At 45.7% G+C, this 25,314-nt stretch overlaps 2 protein-coding genes across 2 annotated transcripts in view; one reads left to right on the top strand and one right to left on the bottom strand.

Moving 5' to 3' along the window:
- The first annotated feature begins 2,535 nt into the window (after positions 1-2,535).
- On the top strand, positions 2,536-3,767 carry LOC135901387 (uncharacterized). The gene has a single exon (XM_065431138.2). It carries the CDS (start codon positions 2,549-2,551, stop codon positions 3,746-3,748), a length of 1,200 nt encoding a protein of 399 aa, XP_065287210.2. The 5' UTR covers positions 2,536-2,548; the 3' UTR covers positions 3,749-3,767.
- A 4,929-nt stretch (positions 3,768-8,696) lies between these two features.
- The window catches only part of LOC135901420 (protein DEK-like), a 133,206-nt gene continuing 116,588 nt past the window's right edge, over positions 8,697-25,314 (bottom strand). Inside the window, exons 11-13 of the mRNA XM_070539836.1 lie at positions 24,222-24,305; positions 16,649-16,717; positions 8,697-9,506 (exon numbers count right to left, since the gene is read on the bottom strand). Coding sequence (XP_070395937.1) covers positions 9,495-9,506; positions 16,649-16,717; positions 24,222-24,305 — 165 coding nt within the window. The 3' untranslated portion in view covers positions 8,697-9,494. The remainder of the gene's footprint in view (positions 9,507-16,648; positions 16,718-24,221; positions 24,306-25,314) is intronic.

The raw sequence follows: 25,314 nt of genomic DNA, 5'->3' as shown, positions 1-25,314 counted from the left end.
CAGTGGTGACTGCAGCAAATAAGACCACCAGGCAAACTTCCGGTACACGCTCAAACTAGTGGCCCCAGTGGCGTAGCTAGGTCGTCTGGCACCCGGGGCCCATACGTCTTTTGTCACCCCCCCCGATGTAGTCGAGGAAGGCGAGGATATCGACAATTTCCGGATTTCAGCACCAGTACAGACGCCTTGGATACCGCGCATGTTCCCCGGGTCACCCTCTCCTTCGCCTTCTTTCCCAGAGATCACGAATGCAGCAAATATACACGCTGTTTTTCCTGCGCCAAATACCACAGGGTTCTGCACTGATAACGTGTGATAAGCCCATGTGCACATCTTTTGTCAGACTGTAAGGCTTGGCAGCCAATACAAATGCGGCATCGTGGAAAATATGGCTCACGTCACAAGTAACAAAACATATCTTTATAATAAAGTTATAATTACCAATTTTAGCGGCAATATTGCATTTGCAAAACTGAAGCCCCACATTCATATCTTGCCCAACAACTCCACAAAAATCGTCGTAGGCAGTATGGCACGCAGTATTTTGTCTGTGGGCAGCCCTGAACGAAAAAGAAAATTAAATTGTTTGTCAGTGACGCTGATCTCCCCACCTATTAGAAAACGCTACCTGCCTCCCCGCTGCGCGGGCGCCAATGCTACGACAATTACGAGTTCTCTTCATTCTGATGAATAAAGCCTTGTTTTCAATTGCTGCCATACGGACAAACGTGATTATCCGAGCTGCGGTACCACCGCAAGATTAGGAACAGAATAGAGCACGCTTCGCGTCGATTCTTGGCGTCACCATAAAAAAAGAAAGAAAAGGCCGCGATGAAGCCCGTGCCAGTGAAAGCTTGCACTACTGTCGGTCTGCACTCGCAATGGAGAGGATTAAGGGATCAATGTCACTGGTCCACTATTTCATATTTCTTTCGCTGGTGCCATATACTGGGCGCCGCCCGCAGTGCCAAAGTACTGTAGATTGTAGCACCCAAAAACATTTTAAGAAGTTTTTGTTGGGGTAATAATATGACTGAGTCCTCAATTCTCGAATTGAAGTGCTTCCTCTATAAGTACTAATTACGGGATTATTAAGGATATGGTTAATACTTATCTGCCATATTTTTCGCGCTACCGAGAAAACCTTTCAGCGCTACCGAGCTGAAAGGTTTTCCAGAAAAAATGAGTGAACATCTGTACATAATGGTTTTCAACTCTCCGAATTCGAATATCGTATCGAAATTGAGCGAAAGAAAGCACAAATATATTTTATTTCGACGAAAAGTGCAGCAGCGGACACGCCCAGCTCGCGAGTCTCGTTTCCGCCCCCCCCCCCCCGCGTGGTCGGTGCGCCTCGTGACGTCAACTCTAGTAACCGAACGCTGCCGCTACACATGAAGCGCGGTGCCAGGTAGTTTGGTGCTGTTTTTCCGAGACGGTAATGGAAAATCTAGAGAGACTGCGTTTTTCTGAGGAGTTCGGCGTTACTCCCTACATGTACGAGCCGATTGCGAAGAGCCGGCCTCTTGAAGAAGCAAACGATGCTGGTGCAAGCAGTGCTTTCGACGCGAACGAAAGCAAAGTCTTGGGATCTCCTCGTGTTGGAAATGCTCTTTGGTAAATCTGTTTTTTGCAAAGCGATCTAGTGAGCTCGTTTCCCGTCAAACAACTGTAGTGTTGTGTTCCTGCATGCCTCCTCGTGGAACGTAAGCGGTGATGCGATCGTCGGCATTTGTGCGCTGTCCAAAGCTGTCGGCAATCTACAAAGACGGTTTAAACGCGTGAAAAGCTTCCCGGTTCATGCAGTACGTGTAGTGACCTTCATCTGTTGACCACCACTCACGTTGATTACCACGCTCGTTGACACCACTCTACATACACGCAGACGCACCAACAAAAAAAATGCAGGGTCGATCGAAGCTGATTACGATGGCACGCATGCAGAAACAAGCGCGGCCAGGCACGGTCGCGGACGCTGCGAAGGAACGAAACACTAGAGTTGACGTCACAACACCGCGGTTTCCGGTCTCCGCTCCGCTCGCTCACTCAACGGGGGGAGCGCAATTTCAACCAACGCTTACGTCGCTCCTAATTGGAAAAAAAAATGGCTGTGGCTTAGGTAAGGTTAAGCCCAGGATGCGAAGCATACTCGCCTTTATTTTAGTTGTTGAACCACTGTTTAGCCTGGTGAACTGCTGTTGCTTGGCTATATTTGGTTCGGCTAGACGAAGAAACAACTCATGCATTACTGCTTCGCCTTCAAGAGTGGAACGCGACAGCGTTCCCGTCGACGCGCCAAGGGGTGTAAGACAATGGGCTACAGGGCAGCCAGCGACTACGCGCCCCACATTGGACGCGGTGAGCGTCGAGCAAAGCAGCGTTCGGCGCGGCAACGAAATGTGCGCCTGAGCAAGAGACGCACGCCTTAGAAACAGCTCGTTTCTAAGGCAACACCGCATTCACTAGAGGCGCTTTTGTACCGCTTTGAAGCATCGTACTCGTGGCTCAGTGGGTTCTACTTCCGGCTGCCGTTCGGTACGGACGTCGAATGTCGCGCTCCGTAGGGGCGGTGTTTGCGGCTATGCCAAGCCGCGGAAACAGGATGCCTGCGTCCGTTGAACAGGAATACCATGTTGTTTTGCCACCACTGCCTACAGGTTCGTGTGTTTTAAACACAGTTTTTCTTCATGGTGACGTGAAAGCGAGGCCATTCCGTGTCGAAGATTTTCGCGACACGCTGGCTCATCTGAAATTGCTCCCCGAGGTGGTCGCCTTGGGGGCTTTCCAGATGAACCACGTCTGGGCGGTGACGTTCGAGAGTGCAGAGGCGACAAAGAAAATGCTGAAGTATACGGAAGTTCAAGTCAAGGAACGACGATGTTTGGTTGTGGATCCACACAACCGAGATGTCCGGGTTAAACTCCACTGGTTGCTGCACAATGTGCACGACGAAGACGTACACGCGGCGTTTGCTCCATACGGGAAAGTCAACGACGTCCAGAAAGAGCAATGGCGTGTACCAGGCATCACGGACAAAGGGTCGTCTATGCGTACAGTGACCCTCAAGCTGAAGCCAGGTGTGACACGTGATGATCTACCGCATCAGCTACGAGTAGCAGGCATAATGGCGCTAGTGGTCGTGCCAGGTCGTGCTCCACTGTGTCTTCGGTGCAACCGTACGGGGCACATCAGGCGCGAGTGCCGCGTGCCACGTTGCTCTGTGTGTCAACGCTTCGGCCACGAAGAAAGTCAGTGCGTGCGCACGTATGCAAACGTTGCGGGACCATCGAGAAGTGAGGAAGTCGTCAACGAGCACCTCATGGACGAAGTCAACGCAGAGGAAAGTGCTAGTGCGTCGAGACCATCTCTGGCGCCACTTTCAAAGAAAGACCCAGCCATAAATTCTACGAAACGAGATGTAGGTCAGGTTGCGAGTGAAGCCATACCGACATCTGGAAAGACAACATCAGCTAAGGACGCTGAAACAAGTAATGACGCAAGTACAAGCAAGCAACCCTCCGTAGCAACGAGTGAGGACGATTCAAGCGTAATGGACACTACGGAAACCAGCAAAGCAGCGGCAGCGGCCAAAAGAACGCACGAAGAAAGTACCTGCGAAGAGCAGAATGCAAGCACTCAAAGTGTGGGCGAACCACCTGTGAAGACAGCAACTGGTCGGAGGCCAACCTTTAGACCAACGCCAACCATACCGCCGGACAGAAAGGCGGCGGCGACGCAGCGGACTTAACTGGTCGTGCGTTCGCGTGTTTTTGCCCGTGCCGGGAGGGGGGGGGGGGGGGAGGGTCGGGGGTGGTGGAAAATGCTGCTACTTCTGATCTGCCAATGGAAGACCAGTCAACAGTGCAGGCTGAATGCAGACTCGCCACGGTAATGTGAGTGATCCTTCGTCACTGACGAGACTGCAAATTTATTGGTATCTATCGGGCTTGATCTCTTCACCGTAGAAATGGCGATACGCATTGAAACACCCTTACGCGTAGGCACGATTAACGTGCGGGGACTTACGGCAAAGAAGAAGCAGTACCAGCTTAATCGCCTGTTCATCGAAAATAATCTGGACATTATTGCTGTACAAGAGACAAAAATAGAAACTGAGGAAGGGACCGAACGCCTAGTCCAAACGTTCATGTCTAGATATTATGTGTGCGTTTCTCATGCTGTTGGTAGAGCAGGGGGCTGTGTGCTCTTTCTACGCAATAATATTGGTATAAATGTGGAAAATGTATTTAGTGATGATTCCGGGCGTATTATAATGTGCGATTTTATGTTTTGCAATATATAGGTGCATTTGTGGCGGCACATGGGAAATTGCCGCCATGGGAGCGGCCAAAGATAACCGCGAAGGTTTCCTTCTTATCTTTCGAGATGCGCTTGGCCCATTAAAAAAATCAGTTAATAAGACTGGATCGTGTCTATGTTTCTGGGGAAGCGTTGCCATTGTGCAGTGATTATGAAGTCAAACATGTTTTTTTTAGCGACCACAGTTTGGTCCGTTTTTCGCTTGGTCCAAAGAAGCCGTCAAGCTTCAACTGGGGTCTTTGGAAATTCAATGAAAAATTGCTGCAGGACGAAATATTTATTAAAAAAATTCAAGATAGCATTCAAGAGCTGTTATCGGGTGTTCACAGTGACTGCATGGAAAGGTGGGAGTGTTTTAAGCAAGAAACAAAGTTAATAGCCATAGAAAGGTCCAGCGTTTTACACCACCAAGAAAAAAGAAATGAAATAGAATTACAAAGTGAGCTCAACTTTTATTTAAACATGGAAAGCATCCGTCCTGGTTGTTTCGCTAAAGAAATACAGCGAACGAAAGCACAGTTGGAACTTGTCGATAAGGAAAAATATCGGGGCGCAATCATTCGCGCACGCGCAGAACATCTATGGTGCGGAGAACAACCTACAAAGCGCTCGTTTTCGGATGAAAAAAGTTATGCCTCACGAAAGGAGATAAATGCGATAACATACCGTAATGAAATAGTACGTGATAAGAAAACCATCCAACTTGCCTTTGTAGATTATTACAGCGAACTCTTAGGACATGAAACGCAATGCGAACAGGGGTTCGAAAATGATTTCTTACACCTTTTGCCAAGTCTAGATGATGAACAACGAAATAGATTAGAAATGCCAATAAGCATCAAGGAAATAGAGCAGGCTATAGATGACCTGAGCCCTGGGAAAACGCCAGGACCTGATGGACTGAGTGGATCATTCTATAAAGCTTTCAAAACAGATATAGCTGCAGCTCTTTATTACGTTATCACAGAAGCCTATGAAAAGCGGGTACTGCCACCGTCATTTCGCGAGAGTCATATTGTCCTGATACCCAAAACTACCGATCCCTCATCGCTCCTATCCGTGCGAGCCTATCGACCAATCAGCTTAACAAACTCAGACTATAAGATATACACTAAAGTTTTGGGTAGAAGGCTACAGAGTATAACAACACAATTGATAGGGCCACATCAAACATGTGGCATTAAGGGGAGGTCAATAACTACAAACGTACACGTAGCAAGAACAGTACTTGAGCACTGTGATGACTTTTCTGGTAGGGTGGCCATGTTACAATTGGACCTAGAAAAAGCGTTCGATAGAGTGACACACACAATTCTTTTCAATGTTTTGGAGCACGTGAATGTGGGAACAATCTTAACAGAAGGGATCAGAATGTGCTATGCAGGCGTTTCCACAAAGGTAATCGTTAATGGAACACTCTCTCCCAGCATTGCCGTCAGGTCTTCCGTAAGACAGGGATGTGGATTATCGCCTCTACTGTTTGCCCTATATCTCGAGCCACTGTGTCTAAAGATAATAAAAGAGAGCCATGTCCGGGGTTTTAGGGTCGGTTACAGTGAGGTAAAACTGTTAGCATACGCGGATGACGTCGCTGTTTTTTGTGATGACAAGCAAAGTGTAAGCAATACCGTTAATGTTGTGACAAAGTATTGTAAAATGACGGGGAGTGCGATTAATTGGGGTAAGTCGATAGGGATATGGTATGGACAATGGGAAGACACGCCTTCACTTTTTGAAAAAATGCAGTGGACGAATAAGCCTACCAAGTATCTTGGGGTACCTCTGCAACACCACCAGGACACCAAAGATTATTGGCAAGGAGAGGTCGCAGAAATTAAGGCGAAAACGGCAAGGCTGGGTGGGAGAGAACTATCAATATTCACAAGAGCAACAGTGTGTAATGTGTTTTTGGTGGCCAAAATTTGGTATGTTTTACAAGCATTGTGCGCATCAAGAGTCAGCATACAAAGAATACACCGGCAGTGTGCCATCTTCATTTGGGGTTCCGTATGGGAGCGCTCTAGTCGCACTAATTTGTTCAGAACAGTGAAAACTGGAGGCCTAGGGTTGGTTCATCTCTTTTTAAGACAAGTCGTGTCGAGATTTTTGTTCCTACGTGATCAAAAAGATACATTCTTGTGCACAGTCCTTCAAAGACGTTTGAGCAACGCGTTGCCTCAATTCGTTGTGTCCTCCGACTGCACCACAGGACCTAGGCTCAGAGGCTTCCTGCGAGAAGTCGTATTAGCCTTTGACTTCCTACATACGCGCTTTTCATTGAATTACCTTGCATCTGTTAAACGGAAAAGACTGTACAAAGATTTACTTGATGTATCATTGCCTGTGCCTGTCTATCGTTCTATGTACCGCGTTGAATCCAGTGGAAGAAATGTGCTCAAGCGAGTGAAGCGGATGCCGATACGGTCATCCGCAAAAACCTTTTTCTTCCAATTACACAGTGGAACGCTCCCAGTGAAGCCATGGCTAAGAGAAAGGGGAATCTTTGTGCCATGGTCTGTAAACTGCTCAAGATGCAGGCAACCAGAGACGATTGAGCATATCTTTCTTGATTGTTCAGATGCAATGTTCTTGTGGGACATCCTACAAAGAACGTTGAAAAAGGAATTACCGATAACACCGTACGGCATCCGCTTCTTGCCAACTGAGAACGCAGATATGCCATGTGACATGTTTATGGCAATATGTTTACATAGCCTGTGGAAAACAAGAATGGATGAGCGCCATGAGAGGCTTGTTATTCATCCTGCGAGAGAGCATTTCATTGAAAGCGTGCTATATCTGCGTGAAGCTTATAGAACGAGAACAGAACCACCCGAATGGATGCATATATTGGATGAACTAGCGGTAATCAAGTGTTTTTAACTATTCGCAAGGGCCCAAGACGGTCATTGCTTTTACCATTATGAAGTGTATCTGTTTATGCCGTATGTGTACGTCGAAGACCGGCAATAAAGAAAGAAAAAAAAAAAAAAACTCGTGGCTCAGTGGTAGCGTCTCCGTCCCACACTCCGGAGACCCTGGTTCGATTCCCACGCAGCCCGCCTTGCAAGAGTTGAGCCAAAGCCACTTCTCCTCTGTCGTGACGTCACGGTGTCACGTGGTTTCATGGCGACACCGCCGCGCCTGAGGAGCTGGGTTGAGCTCTCGTAATATGCTTCGCATAAAAAAAAAAACAAATTTTACCTACATGGTTTATAAGGTTCCCGCATCCGTATATGAGCGTCTTATTGAATTCGACACTCTTCAGCTTCCCTTTAACTTTATAAAATTTCGGTCGAGAAATATCCTTACAAAATTCACCTTTTTTAAAAATTCTGTGCAGCTGATACAGACACTGTACTTGTGACATTAAGTCACACAACAACAGTTTTCAGAAACCAAAAGGACTTCTTCTTGGGCAAGTTGGTGCTTAGATTAGAAATTTTTCAGAAACTTTCGAGTAAGAAAGAAAGCGTGAAAATAACAGCAGGTTTCGCAGCGGCTTCTCGGAGCGAGCGGGAGAGGGGAAGTAAAAGCGAGCCGGACATCGCGGCGGGCCCGCGACTAAACAGCCTGTCCAGTCATACGCCGCCTAACCCTTCGGCCGAACCGAGTCTGAAGACGATCCAGAGAATCCCATTCGCGACTTTTGACGGCCCCACTTCTGCAACGTCGCTCTCAGCGAACGCTTCGCCGTAAACGCGAGCGCCGGGCGCGCTGGCTGAACGCCCTCTTGCTGCCGTCCTTGTTCGTCTTCGCTGCGCGCTCTGAACGGAAGTGGGACCCAAGAGCCCCAACGCATTACGACGCCTATGTTTAGCGAATCCCGCTCCCAGCATGAACGCACATCACAAGCGCACCCCACATGAAATGTCCCGCTAAGGCGAGTCGTTTAGCGACCATTTCGCGAAATACATTTTTTTAGCCCGCACATTCATGCAATTATTTCGTGGGGTGTTGATAGAGGTGCAGCCGACAATGCTGCGGCGCAACGCATCGGGTGCATGAGCTCGGGCTACTGGATACCGGAGCATTCTTTGCAATTTGCACCGTCAAGCCGGCGGCAAGAGGGGTCTTCAGACGTATATGACCCCCCCCGTTGCTACGCCACTGAGTGGCCCTCTTATTGGTAGCAGCATATGGCGCCAATTGGCGAGTGAACTGTGAAACCGGACGCTTCCCTTTTTCTCTGTTGCTAAAATGAATTTCAAGCTCAACTTTTGTCGACCTTCACCGATTTTGCGTAGGAATTCGGGACGCCACAAAAATAGCATCATGGGGCACCTTTAACACAAACCACCGACATGATCTTAGTGCTTGTTAGTCATTCCCCACTGTTCTGCAGTGCCCACTTCAGCACAAAGACAAGGAACCAGTTGTGCAAAATGAAAACCACTTTATTTCCACTCGTAAAAGTGATACGAGCGTAGGCATTTTAACAAGGCTTTGTGGCTGCTAAAACTACTACACAATACACTAAAATCAATTTTTTGTTTTCAAATAACGCCACCATGGCTTTTGAATTTATTCAAAAGGCTATGCGCTTCTAAAACTGCAGCAGACCAACAATGAGTGAATGGCTTATATACAATGCACTTGAAATAAAAAAAATAAAAAATAGAGGAGACACAAACCCACTCAAGCATACAAGATGGGCTTCTACAATAAGTTTGCAACAAGTCAATATCATGCTTGTTTACTGTGGCAGGAAGAAAAAAAAATCGCTGTTAATTTCCAGCTTGGGGTCTTCAAAGGAATACCATGAGTGCATGATGTAAAAATTATAATGTAATGGTACTGTACCATAACTACCTGTCACATGCTCCATATTTATCCCATTGTGCAGGGGGAGGGATAAAAATAAGGGGTGGGGGAAATAAAAGATGGAAGAAACTGTTTCATTTGTTCTTCGTAAAAACATTCGGTCTGCCACTAGAGAATTGCTCCTTGCACACAGCCAACAGAGCCTAGTGAGCATGCCAACAAATGTACACCACCCATGGCCACCGCCACCGCCAAGCCACGAGGGGGCAACAGTCCAGGTGGAGTGTGCATCTTCGGTGGAAGAGGAGAATAAGGACGTCAGCAGCAAATTTAGGAAAAGGGGTTAAAAAGGACCCTTGGGGACCATTCCGTGCTCAGCGCTGCTGCAAGGTCCTTGGGCTTGAAACCAATCATGAGATGAGCTGGAAGGAAGACAGCGATAGGCAGACACTGCTGTTTACAACAACCAAGGCTTATTTATTAGCATGAAAACTAATGAAGCCAAGCATTGCAGCCAATACTGTTTCCTGCAACAAAGGCACCAAAAAGCGCAAAGACTGTGACCATGACTTAACACAGCAAGAATATGACTTAGGGTACTGCTTTAATGTAAGCATACCTGCCAACCCGTTAACATTAAAATTCTAGCCATCATGTCTGCAGCTTGTGTACTTCACGAATTTTCTGATGCAATTTGTGAAATTCTATTAATTCAATAATGCACTTGCATTGACAGAGGTCCTAGAAGAATGAGAATGCATGTTGCACTTCCACACGCATGTGTGAAATATGTCACTAGTGGTGGTGGTGGTGGTTGTCTAATATCGTCTAACATCGTTTGTGCTTGTCTAATGTAGGCGACAGCTTCACTTTACATGCACTTTCACAGGGTAAGCAGTTGCTTTGTTTTGACTCGCTGCAAAGCTGTCGAGGATGAAGAGCACCAGCTATAGGGGGCGAGCTCCACCACTGGAAAAGCTGGCGCCACCGTCGGCGGGACGTGGCATGAGGGATCACGTGGACACAGCGGCCGCGTCCGCTGCTCCGGAAGCGCCGTAGCGAGCTGAAAACGAAAGTTTAAAGTCCCACCTGCACCGCGGTTCTGATTAAGTGGTCAGCCTTTACCGCCTTGAGTGTCTGCTTGACAACATTTGAAAGTACAGTCGCCGACAGATTTTCCGGACTCCAAAAATTCGGACATGTCCGATTATTCGGTCAGCTTCGCGGCACCATCATTCTCTTCATAGACCATAATGTATAACAACTGCTGAAAGTTCGGACACCTTGCAACCTCCCGTCTGATTTTTCGGACACTCCTTGAGCCAACTCGATTGAGGGCATCATGCACAGACTCTGACCGGCACATAGTCCGACTTGCTGAACGCCATTTTTGGTTTGAACGGAGCGTCTTTGCTGCCCCACGAAGTGGCGCGTTTGGAAATCCCCGCTCATCATCATCGTTTCTGCCTGGTTCGATAGAGTGGCTGTACAGCAGTTCCGGTTTCAGCTTAGTAAGCCATGTCAAGACAATCCAGCAGCTGATTTGTTTGTTTCGCGCACGACGCTGCGAGCAGGCCACGTTTTTCGTTTGTGCGACTGTTGTCGGCACGGTGGTGTTTGCTTTGGGTGCTGCGTCGAGGTTTCGGTGATCCAACGCGGCGTACGGAAACATCGCGTCACGTGTCTAATAGCGCCGACAGGGCCCGCGCAGACTGCGCTGGGGTATGCCGGCAAGCAGGTGCCGGGAGGCCTAGGATTTGTCACCTTCCAATGTGCTCCCTATTGATGCGGAAAATGTTCCGCCGAGACCTGCGCAGTGGTTGCATTGTGATTCCGGACACCGTCTCATTTGACAGTTTCACAGGTGCTGACACTGCTGCACTGACATGCGCAGAATTCGACGACGGCGAGATCATTCGTCAGGTTTCTGCTGCACCGCCGGACGATGACTCCGAGTCGGAAGATGACGCACCGTGTGCTACGCTGCCGCCATGTGCACAAGCAGTGACTGCTTTCAGCCGCCTATAGTGACCGTACGGCCCTCCCCGAGATTCAGGCTTATCTGATTGCGCGTAAACGGAACAGCATGCAACGGCGCACTCACGATTTCTTCAAGCCTACTGCCGAGCCCGAATAAGTGCGTGGAAATACAGGATTTCATTTTTTTTTCTTAATCTGCTTTTTCAGACAACTGTTTATTCGGACATTTCCACAGTCCCCATGAGGTCCGAATAAACGGTCGGCGACTGTACTATACTAGGCAGTGGCTGCCTTTGGAGGCGTGCAGCATGGTAGGCTACTGCTCGGTGCCGCAGTCCCGGATGTATGCAACGGAGCCCAGTGTCAGCCTTATTCACACGTAGCCGCAGGACACAGAGCTATGTGAAACTTGGCTCTCGAAACTTGGAACTGGCAAACAGCCATCGGCTACAACTCGGGTATGCAGCAAGCACAGGCACAAGGAACATCTGCTATGGTGCCGGGACTGCGCGATGCTCGGTGAGTAGCAGAAAACGCGCACTGAGATGCTCGCCCTTGCCCGCTGCTCGGCTAATGTCATGACCCTTGGGTCTATGAACTTGTTGATGCTAGATACTGGCAAGTTCACTGGAACGGAAAAGGAGTGGTAAGACTCACATTAAAAAAAAGGCATGGCATATGGCCATGTTTGTGTTATGAATTAATGCACTGGATTACGAAAAAGAAGCAGAGGGAAATCACACGCCGAGAAGACCGATAAACATACAGTGCGACGCAACTTAAAGAAATAATATTGAAATGTCCAAGAATTTAGAAGACAAAAAAGATGGAATCGTCGCAACGGCACATCACAGTCGCCGTGGCTAGGCGTTCGAAGTCTCTATAACGAAATTATTTTTGAAGAGTTCTGACAGCGTCCTCACCAATGGTTGCTTGTGCACTGTCAAATGCTCATATGCCGCGCTAAAACGCGCTAATAGCGAAAGCAAAACATTGCGCGTGGACATGCATGCAGACGCGCAGTCGGTTACTGCAAATTAACCTGTGCGATCGCTGCACTGAGGCTTCATTCTGTTATGCTCCATTTGGTTATAGACAACCCACTATGAGACCATATTTCACATAGTTTACTCTCAGCGTTTGCCTACCTTTCACGCAAGAAACCGGTTCGGGAGACTCCATCGCGGCGATCGCGTGCAGTGGCATTCACTGTGCGTATTCGGTAAAGAGATAGCGTCTCTTTGCTTTCAGTCTGCCCAAGACTATTATATCGGAAGTCAAAAACTTCCCTCGTTTTGAGAGTACTTACATAAATGTCCAGGAGAGCTGCCGCATGATTTTTTTTTAGCGCTGTAAGCGAAACCTGTTAGGAGCGTGCCACGTGATCCCTCATGCTATGCAAGGGAGGCGCTTCCGACAGATGGCGACTCCGTAAGTCCTCGCCCCAAATATTGTGATGGATGGACAATCTGTAGGCAACCAGCTCACTTGTGAATAAATGGGATGTGCACACAGTAGTGAAAAACATGTCTCAAGTGAAGGCAAGATGAGAACTGCAGCTTTCGCACTGCTTTTGTGTAAACCAGAAACAGGATCTGTTTATTCATTCAGTAAATAAAAATGTGTCGATGTGGTATTTAATTATAGTTTTCTTAATATACTCATATTTCGACATTTGGTCAATGTGGACATTCTTTTTGTTCCCATGAAGTTCAAATGAAGGAGGTTTTACTGTAGCACCGGCAGCAGGAAGTGAATGCTTTAACTGCCTCTCCCTTCAACACGTCTACAAAACTCGAGATTATGCAACGTCCTGTGCTTAATATGCAGGAAGACAGCACACATGATGCCACATCATCTCAGCACACCTACTCAGGCCATAGATTATCGCACCAGGTGGAGCATGACACCCCTCCTCATTGGCGGTGTGGCGCACATTTTGAAAGGCAGGTTCACAAGCAACCACTTGTAATTGAACTATCTGAACATCTGAGTCCGCTGAAGCTTCCATTTATTGTCTTGGCATCCCTTTGCCATGGCAGTGAAATTTCATTATAGTGTGATCACGTATAAACACATTTCATTGTATTGAGGTTTTAAATACAGGGTTTTCTATAAGAAGAATTTACAAAATCTTAGATATTTCGCTATATCGAGGTTTAAGTTTAAATTGAAATCTTGATATAACAGGTATCACGAACACCAAAAACTGTGCATTATTTGGAAAAGTCCTATCAAGAACACCCAAATTAGCGTTGGAAACTAAATTCAACAAGAGTAATCTAATACACTTGCATGCAGTACATCCACAAATCCTTTTACGCTGATGATGATTCCACATGCGGGAGTAAGAATGTGCATTTATGTGAAGAAGTCATCACCGACTGGCGTGCGCACACCTCGTGTATGTCCACACAACATACTGACAGTCACCGACAGCGAGATTACACACCACACATCCGAGCACATTATTCTTGAGTGTGCGCCTACTGCCACACATGAACAAGTGTACAGGTAACATACCTTGAGCTATTACACACACTGTGCCTATGCTCACTGATAGCACTGGTGGCTGCCAGTAAAGCGCGCAGCAAGAACTTGAATGGTATGCATGTCCGACATCTGAACATGGTGTGCCATTGTGCATTGTCGATAAACGAGGCCTGAGCCCTGAAGCACCTAAGAATTTTATTTCTTTGTGTCATTCATTGACTTGCTGATCAATCTCGAGTTCAGGTGGCCTTTTCAGCAAACTTCACCAGCCAATTCTCTCCCCTATCCTTGAAGATTGTCGAGAATGCAAGGGATGTGATCACGATATCACTTTTACAGAGAACATCGAAATTATTTGTATAGTCTTTACTCGTGTAAACAGCCGTTACTGCAGATGACGGTGATAGGGTTGGCGTGGATTTATCACAGCCAATCAGAAGTGTCTGCGCCTGATGGCGAAACTTAATATTTTACAGCTTTGGAAGTTGCTAATGTATGCAGTATTTCAGGTAACAAATTGGTTATTTTGAGGCACTACTAACGCAAATGAAGCATAAAATTTCGCTACTTATTATGAAATATTGAATGTGCTGAAAATTCATAGTACTGAATCATCTTTACATGAGAACAACTGGTTCTTGGGTTGAATTTTTCATTCTTGTTGGTGAAAAAAAAAATATTTAATAGGAAGTTTGTAGTACTGTCAAAAGCACTTATAATGATATTGGCTTTAAAAATATATTGGTTGTATAATGAAAAGCTGCTGCACTGTCAACATTTGTATGTTTTCTATGGAGAAACTACCCGCTTACTACAATGTCCCCATTCCGCATTCTCGGTTATAACGATGAAATCTGGCTGCTGGGTGTCAGTGCCAAAGGGTAATGGAATGTGATATCTTTGAAAAGAAAGCTGCTGCAGGATCACCTGCCACCCCAACTGCCGCGGCTTGATTCTCTCCATGGAAGATGCGGCACTTGGCTGTTTTTGTAAACAAAATTACAGTGCCCATGAAAGCGTAATGTGATGGTATTTTACACATTAAAAGTGCGAAGCAAAAGCATTTAAACACATTTTGCAGTGTGCTAGCCTTGCGCAAATACCGTAAAAACCCGTGTATAATACGAGATTTTTTCCCTATTATTAGCGTCCCAAGTTTTTGCGCCGTACTATATGCGGATCCGAACGCAAATTTCAGTCAGAAATTTCGGCTAGAAGTTTCAGTTTCGCTAATGCTCCATGGTTATGGCTTGACTTTGTTATTGCTGCGTGGCTACAGCTCGGCTTCCTTATCGCTGCATGGCTGCGGCTTGGTTTCGTTATTGCTGTGTGAGTAGAGCATCGTTTCTTTATTGTTGAGTGCGCGCCTTGGCAGCACACGTGCAAACCACGCTTTGTGAAATGCATCTTTTTTATTCCGCATTGAAGGACCAAGATGTTCGGACCACGAAAACAGTATTCGGCTGCTTATAAGGTAAAGGTTATTTTAGCCGTACAGGACATCGGCAACAGTACAGCCGGGAGGCAGTTTGGCGTACAAGGGAAGCCCTTTTCGCGTGAAGAAGAAAGCGAAAAAGTTTTCGCGGCCCGAAGAGTGGGACATTCCCAGATATCGACCTCGCCCTCACGGAGTTCGTACGCCAACAGCGAGCCGTGCATCTAGCTGTGGGCGTGGAGCTAATGCAGGCAAAAGCTAAGGAGCTTGCAAGAGAAAAAGGGAGACCGAGCTCCTCCTTCAAAGCGAGCAAGCACTGAATTTATCGCTAGAAGTGCCGTGCTGGTTTTTCCTTACGTGGCTGAAGTTTGATTTCGCAAAAGCTGCCTGAATCGTTTGACGAGCTGCTTGTGGCTTTCCAGCGCCGCATTATTTCGCTGCGCAAACCCAAGAACTTCCAGCTAAGGCAAATCGGCAATGCTGACAAAACACCGGTTTATCTCGACATGCCACCACCCCTCAGCATGCACGAAAAAGGCTCTAAACAAGTTTATGTCCAGTCATGTTGTAGTGCACACCAGACGGACGCCCTATGCCTTTCGCCCTATGCCATGTTCAAGTGCAAGACAGTGCCTAAAGGTGAAGAGCTTCCAAAAAATGTAGTCGTGAGATGCCATGAGAAAGGCTGGATGAACGAGAAGCTTGTGCTTGACTGGATAAAGTCTGTTTGGTGTAGGTGGCCAGGCGCACTGTTGTCGTTGCCGTCCATCCTCGTACTGGACGCATTTTGTTGCTATTTGGCAGGTTCAGTGAAGAGGTTGTTGCGTGAATCCAGCACTGAACTCGTAGTTATTTCGGGTGGGATGACATCTCAGCTGCAGCCTTTAGATGTTGGCGTGAACAAGCCGTTCAAGGACGCGGTCAAGCAGTGTTATGCAGATTGGATGCGCTCAGGTGAGCCTGTAGCGACGCCGACCGGGTGGCTGAAGTGGGCTTTGCCAGCAGTGCTATGCAAGTGGATTTTGGACACATGGAGCAGCATACCAGAGGACTTTCTGCGTCGCTTATTCAAGAAGTGCGGCATCACAAATGCGCTTGATGCATACAGGATGAGTACCTCTGGGAAGATATGTCTGACAAAGAACTATCCGAAGAGAGCGCAGCTGAGGAAGACAGTGAATGAAGTAGGAAGTGAAATTTAAATAAATGTTTTCCTCGAGTTTTTCTAACTCCTATTATATGCAGATAGAACTTTTTTTTTCGCCCCATTTCGTGTCCCAAAAATTTCACCTCTTACTATATACAGGTTCGTACTAAACGCGGGTTTATACGGTATGCAATATGCAGGGCAACATTCTGGCACATTTCAATGATGTGGGATCGCAGTTCACTGACATTTCTTTGTCGAGTTATGCGAAATGCATTGAATCCAGTGGGCGCACGCTGGGGACACAAAAATATTTCATTGTCCCAGGATTTCATTATCGTTAGTTTTGACTGTATATCATAAAACTTGAGACACATGATAAGTGTGTGGAGCACTTGCAAACGAAAAGTCAGGATTAATTTAAATCAAGAACAATAGTTGATATTTCACTAAACTAAACAAAAATCTCAAAGCTACCTTTCGCTAAAAGTCAGTCAAAAATACTTTACCGATCGTACTGTTGACTTGATGTACTCTTTCTTGCCAGAAAGGTCATGGTTGGGATACTTGTCAAAGACCTGCAGAAGAACATTCACTCCACTTAGAAGGAATTGAAAATGGCCAACTTCACTGAGCTTCTCATAAGGGTGTGTGCAGGGTATCTACCAAGTTGACTTTCAAATTCCATGAGTTTTCCAAGTTTTTCTGAGCAACGCAGAACTTTATTATGTCAAGATAGGCCGACACCATGTCGCCCGATGCTGTTAGTCACAAGTAAGCATTTTAAGAACATAATAATAAAACAAACAATCTAGTTTGAATATTAAAGAGCACTGTTTATTTTATTCAATATAGAAAACTGGAGGGAGAGGATAGTAAAATGCACAGCAAACATCTTCAAAAAGAAAAATTGGAGGACGCTTAAGCTTCGCCTTCAAGAGTGGAACGCGACAGCGTTCCCGTCAACCCGCCAAGGGGTGTAAGACAGTGGGCTACGGCGCAGCGACTACGCGCCCCGCATCGGACGCGGTGGGCGCCGAGCAGTGCCGCGTTCGGCCCGGCAACGAAATGTGCGCCTGAGCAAGCGACGCACGCCTGAGCCTTAGAAACAGCTCGTTTCTAAGGCAACACCGCATTCACTAGAGACGCTTTTGTAGCGCTTTGAAGCATCGAACTCGTGGCTGAGTGGTAGCGCCTCCGTCTCACACTCCGGAGACCCTGGTTCGATTCCCACCCAGCCCATCTTGCAAGTTGTTTTTTATTAATGAAGTGCCTGCTGAGATTTATCGCCCACGGCCAACGCCGACGACGCCGGCTTTTCTGCGACACGAGCTCCTTAACGCTGTCGCGTTAAAATGGTAAAGACCATTGCAAATCAAGTTGAACATATTCAAGTATGAATAAAAGTAGATGCACACAGAAGCAAACATTTTCGAAAATGAGCGATTTCTATCAAGTGATAGCAAGATCATTGGTATTAGGCCCGAACTTTGTTGCAAGTGAGATTTTCTCAGCAGCTGGAAAGTCAACCTCAACTGTCCTCACATACGCTTAGCCCACGCACAATGCCTCTGTTTTGTGTTTCACTGCTTTCAAGAGTTTATTTTGGTTTGGGTGAAAGTCACCTGAATCTTTGCGTTAGCGAACACTTTGCTTTACGAGATCAAGCTCTTTCAAAGAGGCGAAACAGTTCCTTTCTCGATTATTCCTCAATGCGATGATTATTTCTGTTCTTGTCCTTGTTCTGCCGCGCGTTTGCCCCACGGACCATTTCAAGCATCGCCCGGGTCAATTGTACGGTAAGCGTCCGATTTTTTGTACTCCCCAGGGGTCTTGAAAACACCCGAAAAAATGAATGCGTGTCTTTTACAGCCCTTAATGCTTAAAGGCTCAAGTCCTCACAGGGCCACTCGAAAAAGCTGTGAAGGCCTGCCAGTACACTTATTAGGCATATCGGTGGTCATACTGTGACAAGAGATGGCGTGTGCATGCATGTACAATTATGCAATACCTACTGTGTCCCACGACAATTGCCCCTTGCCACGTTTGTTAAAGTTTCACCGCAATACTTCATGCACGCTTCACCGCGTAACATTGCTGTGCTGAGGCGAAGCTGCCTTTCGGGAACTGCCATCGAAGAACGCATTATGCTTTCTCATCTTTGAAGGCAATCGTGAGGATTACAGAGGCGGGGTTGGTGCCATTACTGACAGCGGCGAATTCTTTCTATGAAAAACACGGCACCAAATGGCAACAACCTTAATAGCGAACGTTGAAGCAGCTAAGCCTAGCGTTCCCACGGTGCTCGCTATGGCTGCCAGCGGATCTGCGTGCGAGAGCGCTGGTTCGGAGCAGCATAATGATCGAAACGGCGGTGTTGGCAAGAAGTCCGGAAAATCGGACAGCATTATCGAGCATCTCACAAACACTGGCAACTCCCCCAGCCAACGACACGGCGTCAAAAACAATTTGTTACGATTTCTCTCTTTTACTCGAGCCACAGTAGGGCGACTTTCGTTCTTTTTCAATAAAATGATTGCTAATTTTCGCTGATTGAAGCACAAGTTCCCTAAATTTTCCCTGAGTTTTTCCAGACTATTAAAAATCCCTGAGAATTCCCGGTTTTTCCGGTTAGTAGACACCCTGGTGTGATACCTGGACATGAGAACGAAACAGTGAATTTTTTAATAATTCAATTCACAAATAAAATTTCTGCTATTTTCTTTCTGTAACAATAGGTGCATTCAGTGAAACACCCATGTTCGGTGCTCAGCACAAGAGTGAACTAGATCAGGAGAAGAGGAGTGAGGGCAGGCGATTAGCAGAAGCCGCTTGCACAGATGCCGGTAGGTTGCAAGGCCACAGCATGTCAATCATGCGTATTCGTGCAGTATGCTAGCCCAGCCACCCAACAGACTTTTCATGTTCCAAGGACGGGAGTGAAGCTTCATTTTTTGCCTCGTCTGCCACAGCTTTGTACCAAAGCAACCTAGCTGTGTTCTAAATGAATTTACTAGTATGTGGACTCGCATTCCCTAAAGATTCGAAAAAGCTCGGAATACCAACCATGGAATACCAACTAGCCCGTACCCAAACCTTCCCTCAAGAAGACTGCTGCCTAAGTGGTTCGGCTAGTTTTTCAGGCTCCTAACAAATCAGTACAGGCATATACAGTTTTTTCTCAGACCATACAGAACAGTAAAATATATATATATATATATATATATATATATATATATATATATATATATATTTAAATTAATTACAGGGTTGCTCATATTATGATTTACTAATTGTAGCTGGTAAGTTTGCAACACATATCCACAATGAGTGACTTCTAAGGATAGCACAGGTTTTGAAATATGCACAGTGAAACCTGTGGTAAAAATGCACCATTGTATCACTTACTTTTTTTAAGACACCATCATTTTACGCAATGAAGCACAAAACTAACTAGAAGCCCAGGCATTTCATTGCAGACACTGCAAATGAATCTCTTGAAACTAGTTTCATCCTGAAAATTTGTTCCAAATGGATACCTATCGCATGCCAACTAACTCATCAGCTAAAATTGGTAAATTGAAATATGTGCTGCAATAAAAGCAGTGTGCGAATATTCCATTCGAATGAGTTGGTATTCAAGTTGTTTCGAAAGACATTTTTACCATACAAAATACTCGAACCCTTGAAAATTGCTGTTGTCCCTTCTTGAAATCAACTTCACTGCAGTACAGCTGTGTTGTGTGATGTAGCATATAGAATGGATTGCAGTAAAGTATATTTGTCATGCAGTGACGCATATCAAAAGTAAAAAAGAGGCACTGTCATGGGGCCACTGCTGGCGTAAAAGTAAGAAAGAAAAAGGTTGGAGAGGGCGACAGGAAAAGGCAAGTGCCCGATAGCCCCGGGTGGGTCCAGGAGTGCCGACTATGTCAAGTGGAGGCCAACGAGGTGTGTTGCCTCCGCCAAGGGATAAAGGTACAAACACCTGGCAGTGGCTCAATCCCCAGGATTCTCTTTTCCCTGGACACGACAAAGCAGCGCGTGGTTAGGCGCGGGAAGTTCCAGCACTCATGTGCTTGGATCGCAACACACCAAACGTATGCTTATGCAGACGCCCCCCCTGCAGGGTTAGGCAAATAACTGTAGATGCTTATCGCAATAGGGTTGGTGGTAATAGCTGTGAATAAGGTGTGCAATGACCTGACAGGAGATATGCTCATGCCGGAAAAAGTAACTTAGTGCACACCAGCGTTTTCACACAAAACAAGCGGGTGAGTATTGTGCGAAAACTGCTACTACGAGGGGCTACTGTTCTCGATCACGTGCGCCTCATTCCTATTCGTGTTTCTAGCAGTCAAAAAACGTATCATACAATTGCAGTTTCGCTATAGACTGAACATTGGTGCCGAAAGATTTTTTTTTTTTTCAGGAACGCATTCTCAATCGTGAATGTTCGCGCCACAAAGAAGCATATAACAGGATCGTATAATTGAGGTTATACTGTGTTATGTATAGGGATCATATTGAAAAAAAATTATATTTTGAGCCTTCATGTAAGAATACATACAATACAAGCAATACATACAACCACTAACAGGGCGATTAAGAAAGCACCGGCACGCCAAGTCATTAACTGCGTATTTTGCCAGAACCAACACCTTTAAATATTCCTTCTTTCCTCGCACAATAACCAAATGGAACAACTTGCCCATATCGCTTCTTATTAACATTGACAGCATTGAATGCGTTGACAGCTGAACATGCGACAGTTGAAAAGTCTTGGTTGCTTCTTTTTATCTTGTTTTGTTCAGTGTTTCTGAAATTGTTTATTTTTTATTTTCCTGCAATTATTCCAATGTAATTAATTGTTGTTATTTCTGTTTTGCTACTCATGTATTCTTGCATTTCCTTGATTTTTTCTGTGCTTCTGCGCCTCCTGCAAGGGCCACTACAAGCCCTGCAATATTTTTTAAATAAATAATAAATAAATTCAGCTGTAATGAATGCTGGAATACTACATAGGTTGTTCAGAAAGTCATTGCCATTATTTTTTATTAGACAAAGAAAAGTATGTACGGGAAATTACAAATATGCATACTACTCTATGTACAGTCTTGGTGAAAAGTCTTGAAGCTGCTATGAACGGCTGGGGAGTGTCTGTGGTGCGCTATGGAGGCACTGCGATCATCGGCGCGTGCCACTGCTCGCTTGCGCCGAGAATAAAGAGGGCGTGGGAAGCATCGATTGTTTGATACACCGCTTTAGAAACCTTACGCGCCACTCATGGACACAATGTGCCTTTGTACGTGAAGGAGAACAACTATATTTTTATCTTCTAAGCAGTTAGATTTTTTTTTCGCAAGGCAGAAATTTTTCAATGTGCTCCAAGGTTTAGCGATTAGCAGAAAGCAAAAAATGGTCGCCTCCGGCAGCGGAGTGCATGCTTCAAAAAATCGCAGGTGCTGTGATTCCGGTGCATCTGCAGGCGATTTTATCGATGGAGCGAGCAGCAGCGAGTCTCAGGATGCTGCAATTCGTCAGACTTTGACTGAGTGCGAGGACGACGCAAGCACACCCGGGAACATCGGCGGCCGAAGCCTGGCGCGCCCAACTGTAGAGCTTGCATTCAAGTATTGTGAGGACGACGCAAGCATGCCCGAGAAGATCGGCGGCCGCAACCCGGCACACCCAACTGCAGAGCTTGCTTTCAAGTTTTGCATTGGAATACCTGTTCAATCAAAAATATAGATTTTTTTGGAGATGGTGCCTATTAGACGGTAATACATTTTGTATATATTATAATTTTTGTTATTTTTCTTAGTAGATACATGCGTGTCTTTACAAATTTTGTTCAATTTTATCCCAATCTTGATTTTGGTAATTTAGATCTTTATATGACATACATCTCGTTAATAAAATTTTTATACGTGAAAACATAAATTCGGCTTTTTCCTTGTGTATTACAGAAAATATCAAGTGCAGTAGTTCCTTTAGAAAAAAAAAAAATCTACAACGCAACTTGGCTTCATTATTCGTTGGCTTTATAATGGTTTAGGTCAACAGCAACAAAATAGAACAGGTGCCATTCAATTCCTCCCGCCTGCACTCGAGGGCACACAACGAATCGCAGCGGCAATGACAGTAGCTGCGTTCACATTGATCGATAAAAGTGTACTCTGTACATATGCCAGTGCATATAACCAGCTAAGATAATCTTAGATAAGATAACCGCCCATCCTTAGTGGAAGCATGCCGTATTAGGACTGTACTGAAGAAAAATGCAATTTTCACAGTGTGCCCGCCATGTGTTTCTATGTCATTGGCAGCTGAGCCCACCCATCTGTTTGTGTACCCTCAAAATAGACATGGCTACATTATTGCCGCTGGTATGCCAGTATCATTGATTACTGATAAGGAAGAAACTCCTCAATACACGTAACAAATTCACGAAAAAAAAAAATCGTTCGGCTTGTTTTGTCAGCCGCCGCCACCTGTTGGTTGACCTGTTCTCATCCCACAGCAAACACATTCCAACGTGTTCCCATGGACACCACATAATATTTTTCACAGAAAATTTACCGTGCATAATGATTGCACCCTAAATTGGCATCAATTGGTGTTTTTAAAAGTGTGATGATTATGCGAGTAAATATGGTACTGGTTATAAGATAGATACTACAAGCAATATAGTCAGATACAGTCGAACCCAGATATACTTATTGTATAGAACGAACAGCTGTAATACCGCCTTGAAAATTTTTGTATATACAGTCAAACCTTGATATATAAAACAGTGTGATCGTGAAATGGTTCAATACAGCCAGAATTCGATATATAATATCAAGTAAAACATGTCTAAACGATCCACAAGCGATGGGCCGGCACCCTGTATTGTACAGCAATAGCGGCATAGAAGGGCCGAAGCAGCCCTTCTACGCGGGGCAACATCAAAACCTCAGCAGAGTCTTCGTTTGGCCACTATTTCTGCTGCAATTGCCATGTCCGTCGATCAAAATATTGACACACTGTCAGTAACACAGTATTAAGTGGTGCCTGCCATGGCATCTATGAGTGAGCCCAGTGAATGTGCGCTGTCGCATATTTGTGGTAGCGAACAGCCATTTCTCGCGAGGCACTGCAGGCACAGAGCACGGATTTGAGGAGGAGTCAGTGCGGCAAATGCAAAGCGTCGTTGAACTAGCCATGTCGCCACGTGCGCACACCACTACATCCAAATGGTGCAATCGATGTGTGCACCTGTAGTGCGCAGCAGTCAGGAATGCCCATTGCACCACTGCTATCTTCGAGTGTGTTGCGGGAAAGTTTGCCGCCTGTCAACAGAGCGCACGTGGTCTGGGGTGGCGGAGTTTGACATATGCATTTTACGTCGGACCCCATTCGAAATGAAAGAATTAAAAATCCATGCAGTTTCAAGGTATTATAGGAAGTGCTTGATATACGCACTAATTTGATATATCCATGTTCAATATATCTAGGTTTGACTAATATTTTTATTTTATATATTAAATTATCTATACATCGAACTTTTTTTGCTATCCCCTTCAGATTCAATATACATGGGTTCAACTGTATAGCGATAGATAACTAGAGAACTATCCTGCAAAAATGGCACCATCTTTACCAATGTATCCCGGGCAAGCTTGTTCATAACTGGAATACTCTACTTAAGCTACTGTAACTTTATTTTGTTGTACATTGGAATGACCTTCCTGGTTAAGTTAAGAATTGGACCTCAGGTCCAATTCTCTGTAGTTCAGATCTTTTTTGAGAGAAGCGAACAATAGCCAGACAGCAGTGCTGACCCCCCCCCCCCCTTTCAATACTAGTGACGTGTCAGTCGAACAAGCAAGATGGGCTAGATGGTTATAAGTATTATGCAACATGATTTTACCGTGCAAATTAGACAGGACGGAGCAAAATCCACAGAACAAATGCCAAACACTGGAATTTGTCCTCTGTATCTCACCCTATTCCACCTAAATTTAGGCCATAAAATCATGTCACATAATCACTTGTCAGTGCCACTACAATATAGCGCAAGAGATTGAAAGTACTGACTGCATGGATGACTTTCTTCATGGTGATCTCCTCCAGGTCTGCCCCATCCAGGATCTTCCTGATCAGCTCCTTGATGTCTTCTTCCTGGGTGTGCAACATACGTCCAGAGACTGTACTGCTTCCGTATATATTTCCACACCATCACGTGGTGACACCCAGTGACACTAATGTGGAAAAACAAATTGGGGGTGAGCTCCACCACTGGAAAAGCTGGCGCCATCGTCGGTGTGACGTGGCATGAGGGATCACGTGCACACAGTGGTCGCCTGCTTCGGAAGCGCCGAAGCGAGCTGAAAACGAAAGTCTCACCTGCCCTGCAGTTCTGATTAAGTGGTGAGGCTTTCCCGCCTTGGGTGTGTGCCTTTGGAGGCGTGCAGCATGGTAGGCTACTGCTCGGTGTCAGCCTTATTCACACAAAACCACAGGACAAGAAGCTGTGTGAAGCATTTATTTTTGAACAGTTCTGGTAGTGTCCATGCAACAATGGTTGCGTGTGTATTGACAAATGCTCATATCCTGTGGCCTAAAGCTCAAGGCACAGTGTGAAAACGTGCATGCAACGAAAGCGAAATTGTGCGCGAATATGCATGCAGGTGTACAGTGGGTCACTGAGAACCTGTGTGATCGCAGGATTGAGGTTTCATTCTGTTATGCTCTAGTTGGTTATAAAGACAGCCCACTATAAGCACATATTTCACAAAGCTTGCTCTCAGTACCTGCCTACCTTTTATTAAGAAGCCGGTTCAGGAGATTCCATTGCGGTGACTGTGTGCAGTGGTGTTTACTGTTCGTATTCAGTAGAGATAGCGCCTGTAAACAATTCTATGCTTTCAGTTTACCCAAGATTATTATTTCGACAGTAAAAAAAACTTCCTTCATTTTGAGATTACCTACATAAATGTCCCGCAGGGCTGCCGCCTGGTGTTTTTATTGAGTGCAGTAAGCGAAACCTGTGAGGAGCGCACCACGTGATCCCTCATACTATGCAAGGGGGGCGCTTCCAACAGATGGCGACTTCTTTAAGACCTCGCCCCCAATAGTGGGATTTATCCCGAAATGTAAAGCACTGAGACAACAGAATAACAATAATAAT

Source organism: Dermacentor albipictus, chromosome 6 (genome assembly GCF_038994185.2).
Source record: "Dermacentor albipictus isolate Rhodes 1998 colony chromosome 6, USDA_Dalb.pri_finalv2, whole genome shotgun sequence".
In the NCBI taxonomy this organism is placed as follows: domain Eukaryota; kingdom Metazoa; phylum Arthropoda; class Arachnida; order Ixodida; family Ixodidae; genus Dermacentor; species Dermacentor albipictus.
This window is presented reverse-complemented; position numbering and strand designations above follow the sequence as displayed.

Excerpts from the sequence above, each read along its gene's own strand:
- LOC135901387 (XM_065431138.2), top strand. The coding sequence starts at position 2,549 with ATGTCGCGCTCCGTAGGGGCGGTGTTTGCGGCTATGCCAAGCCGCGGA.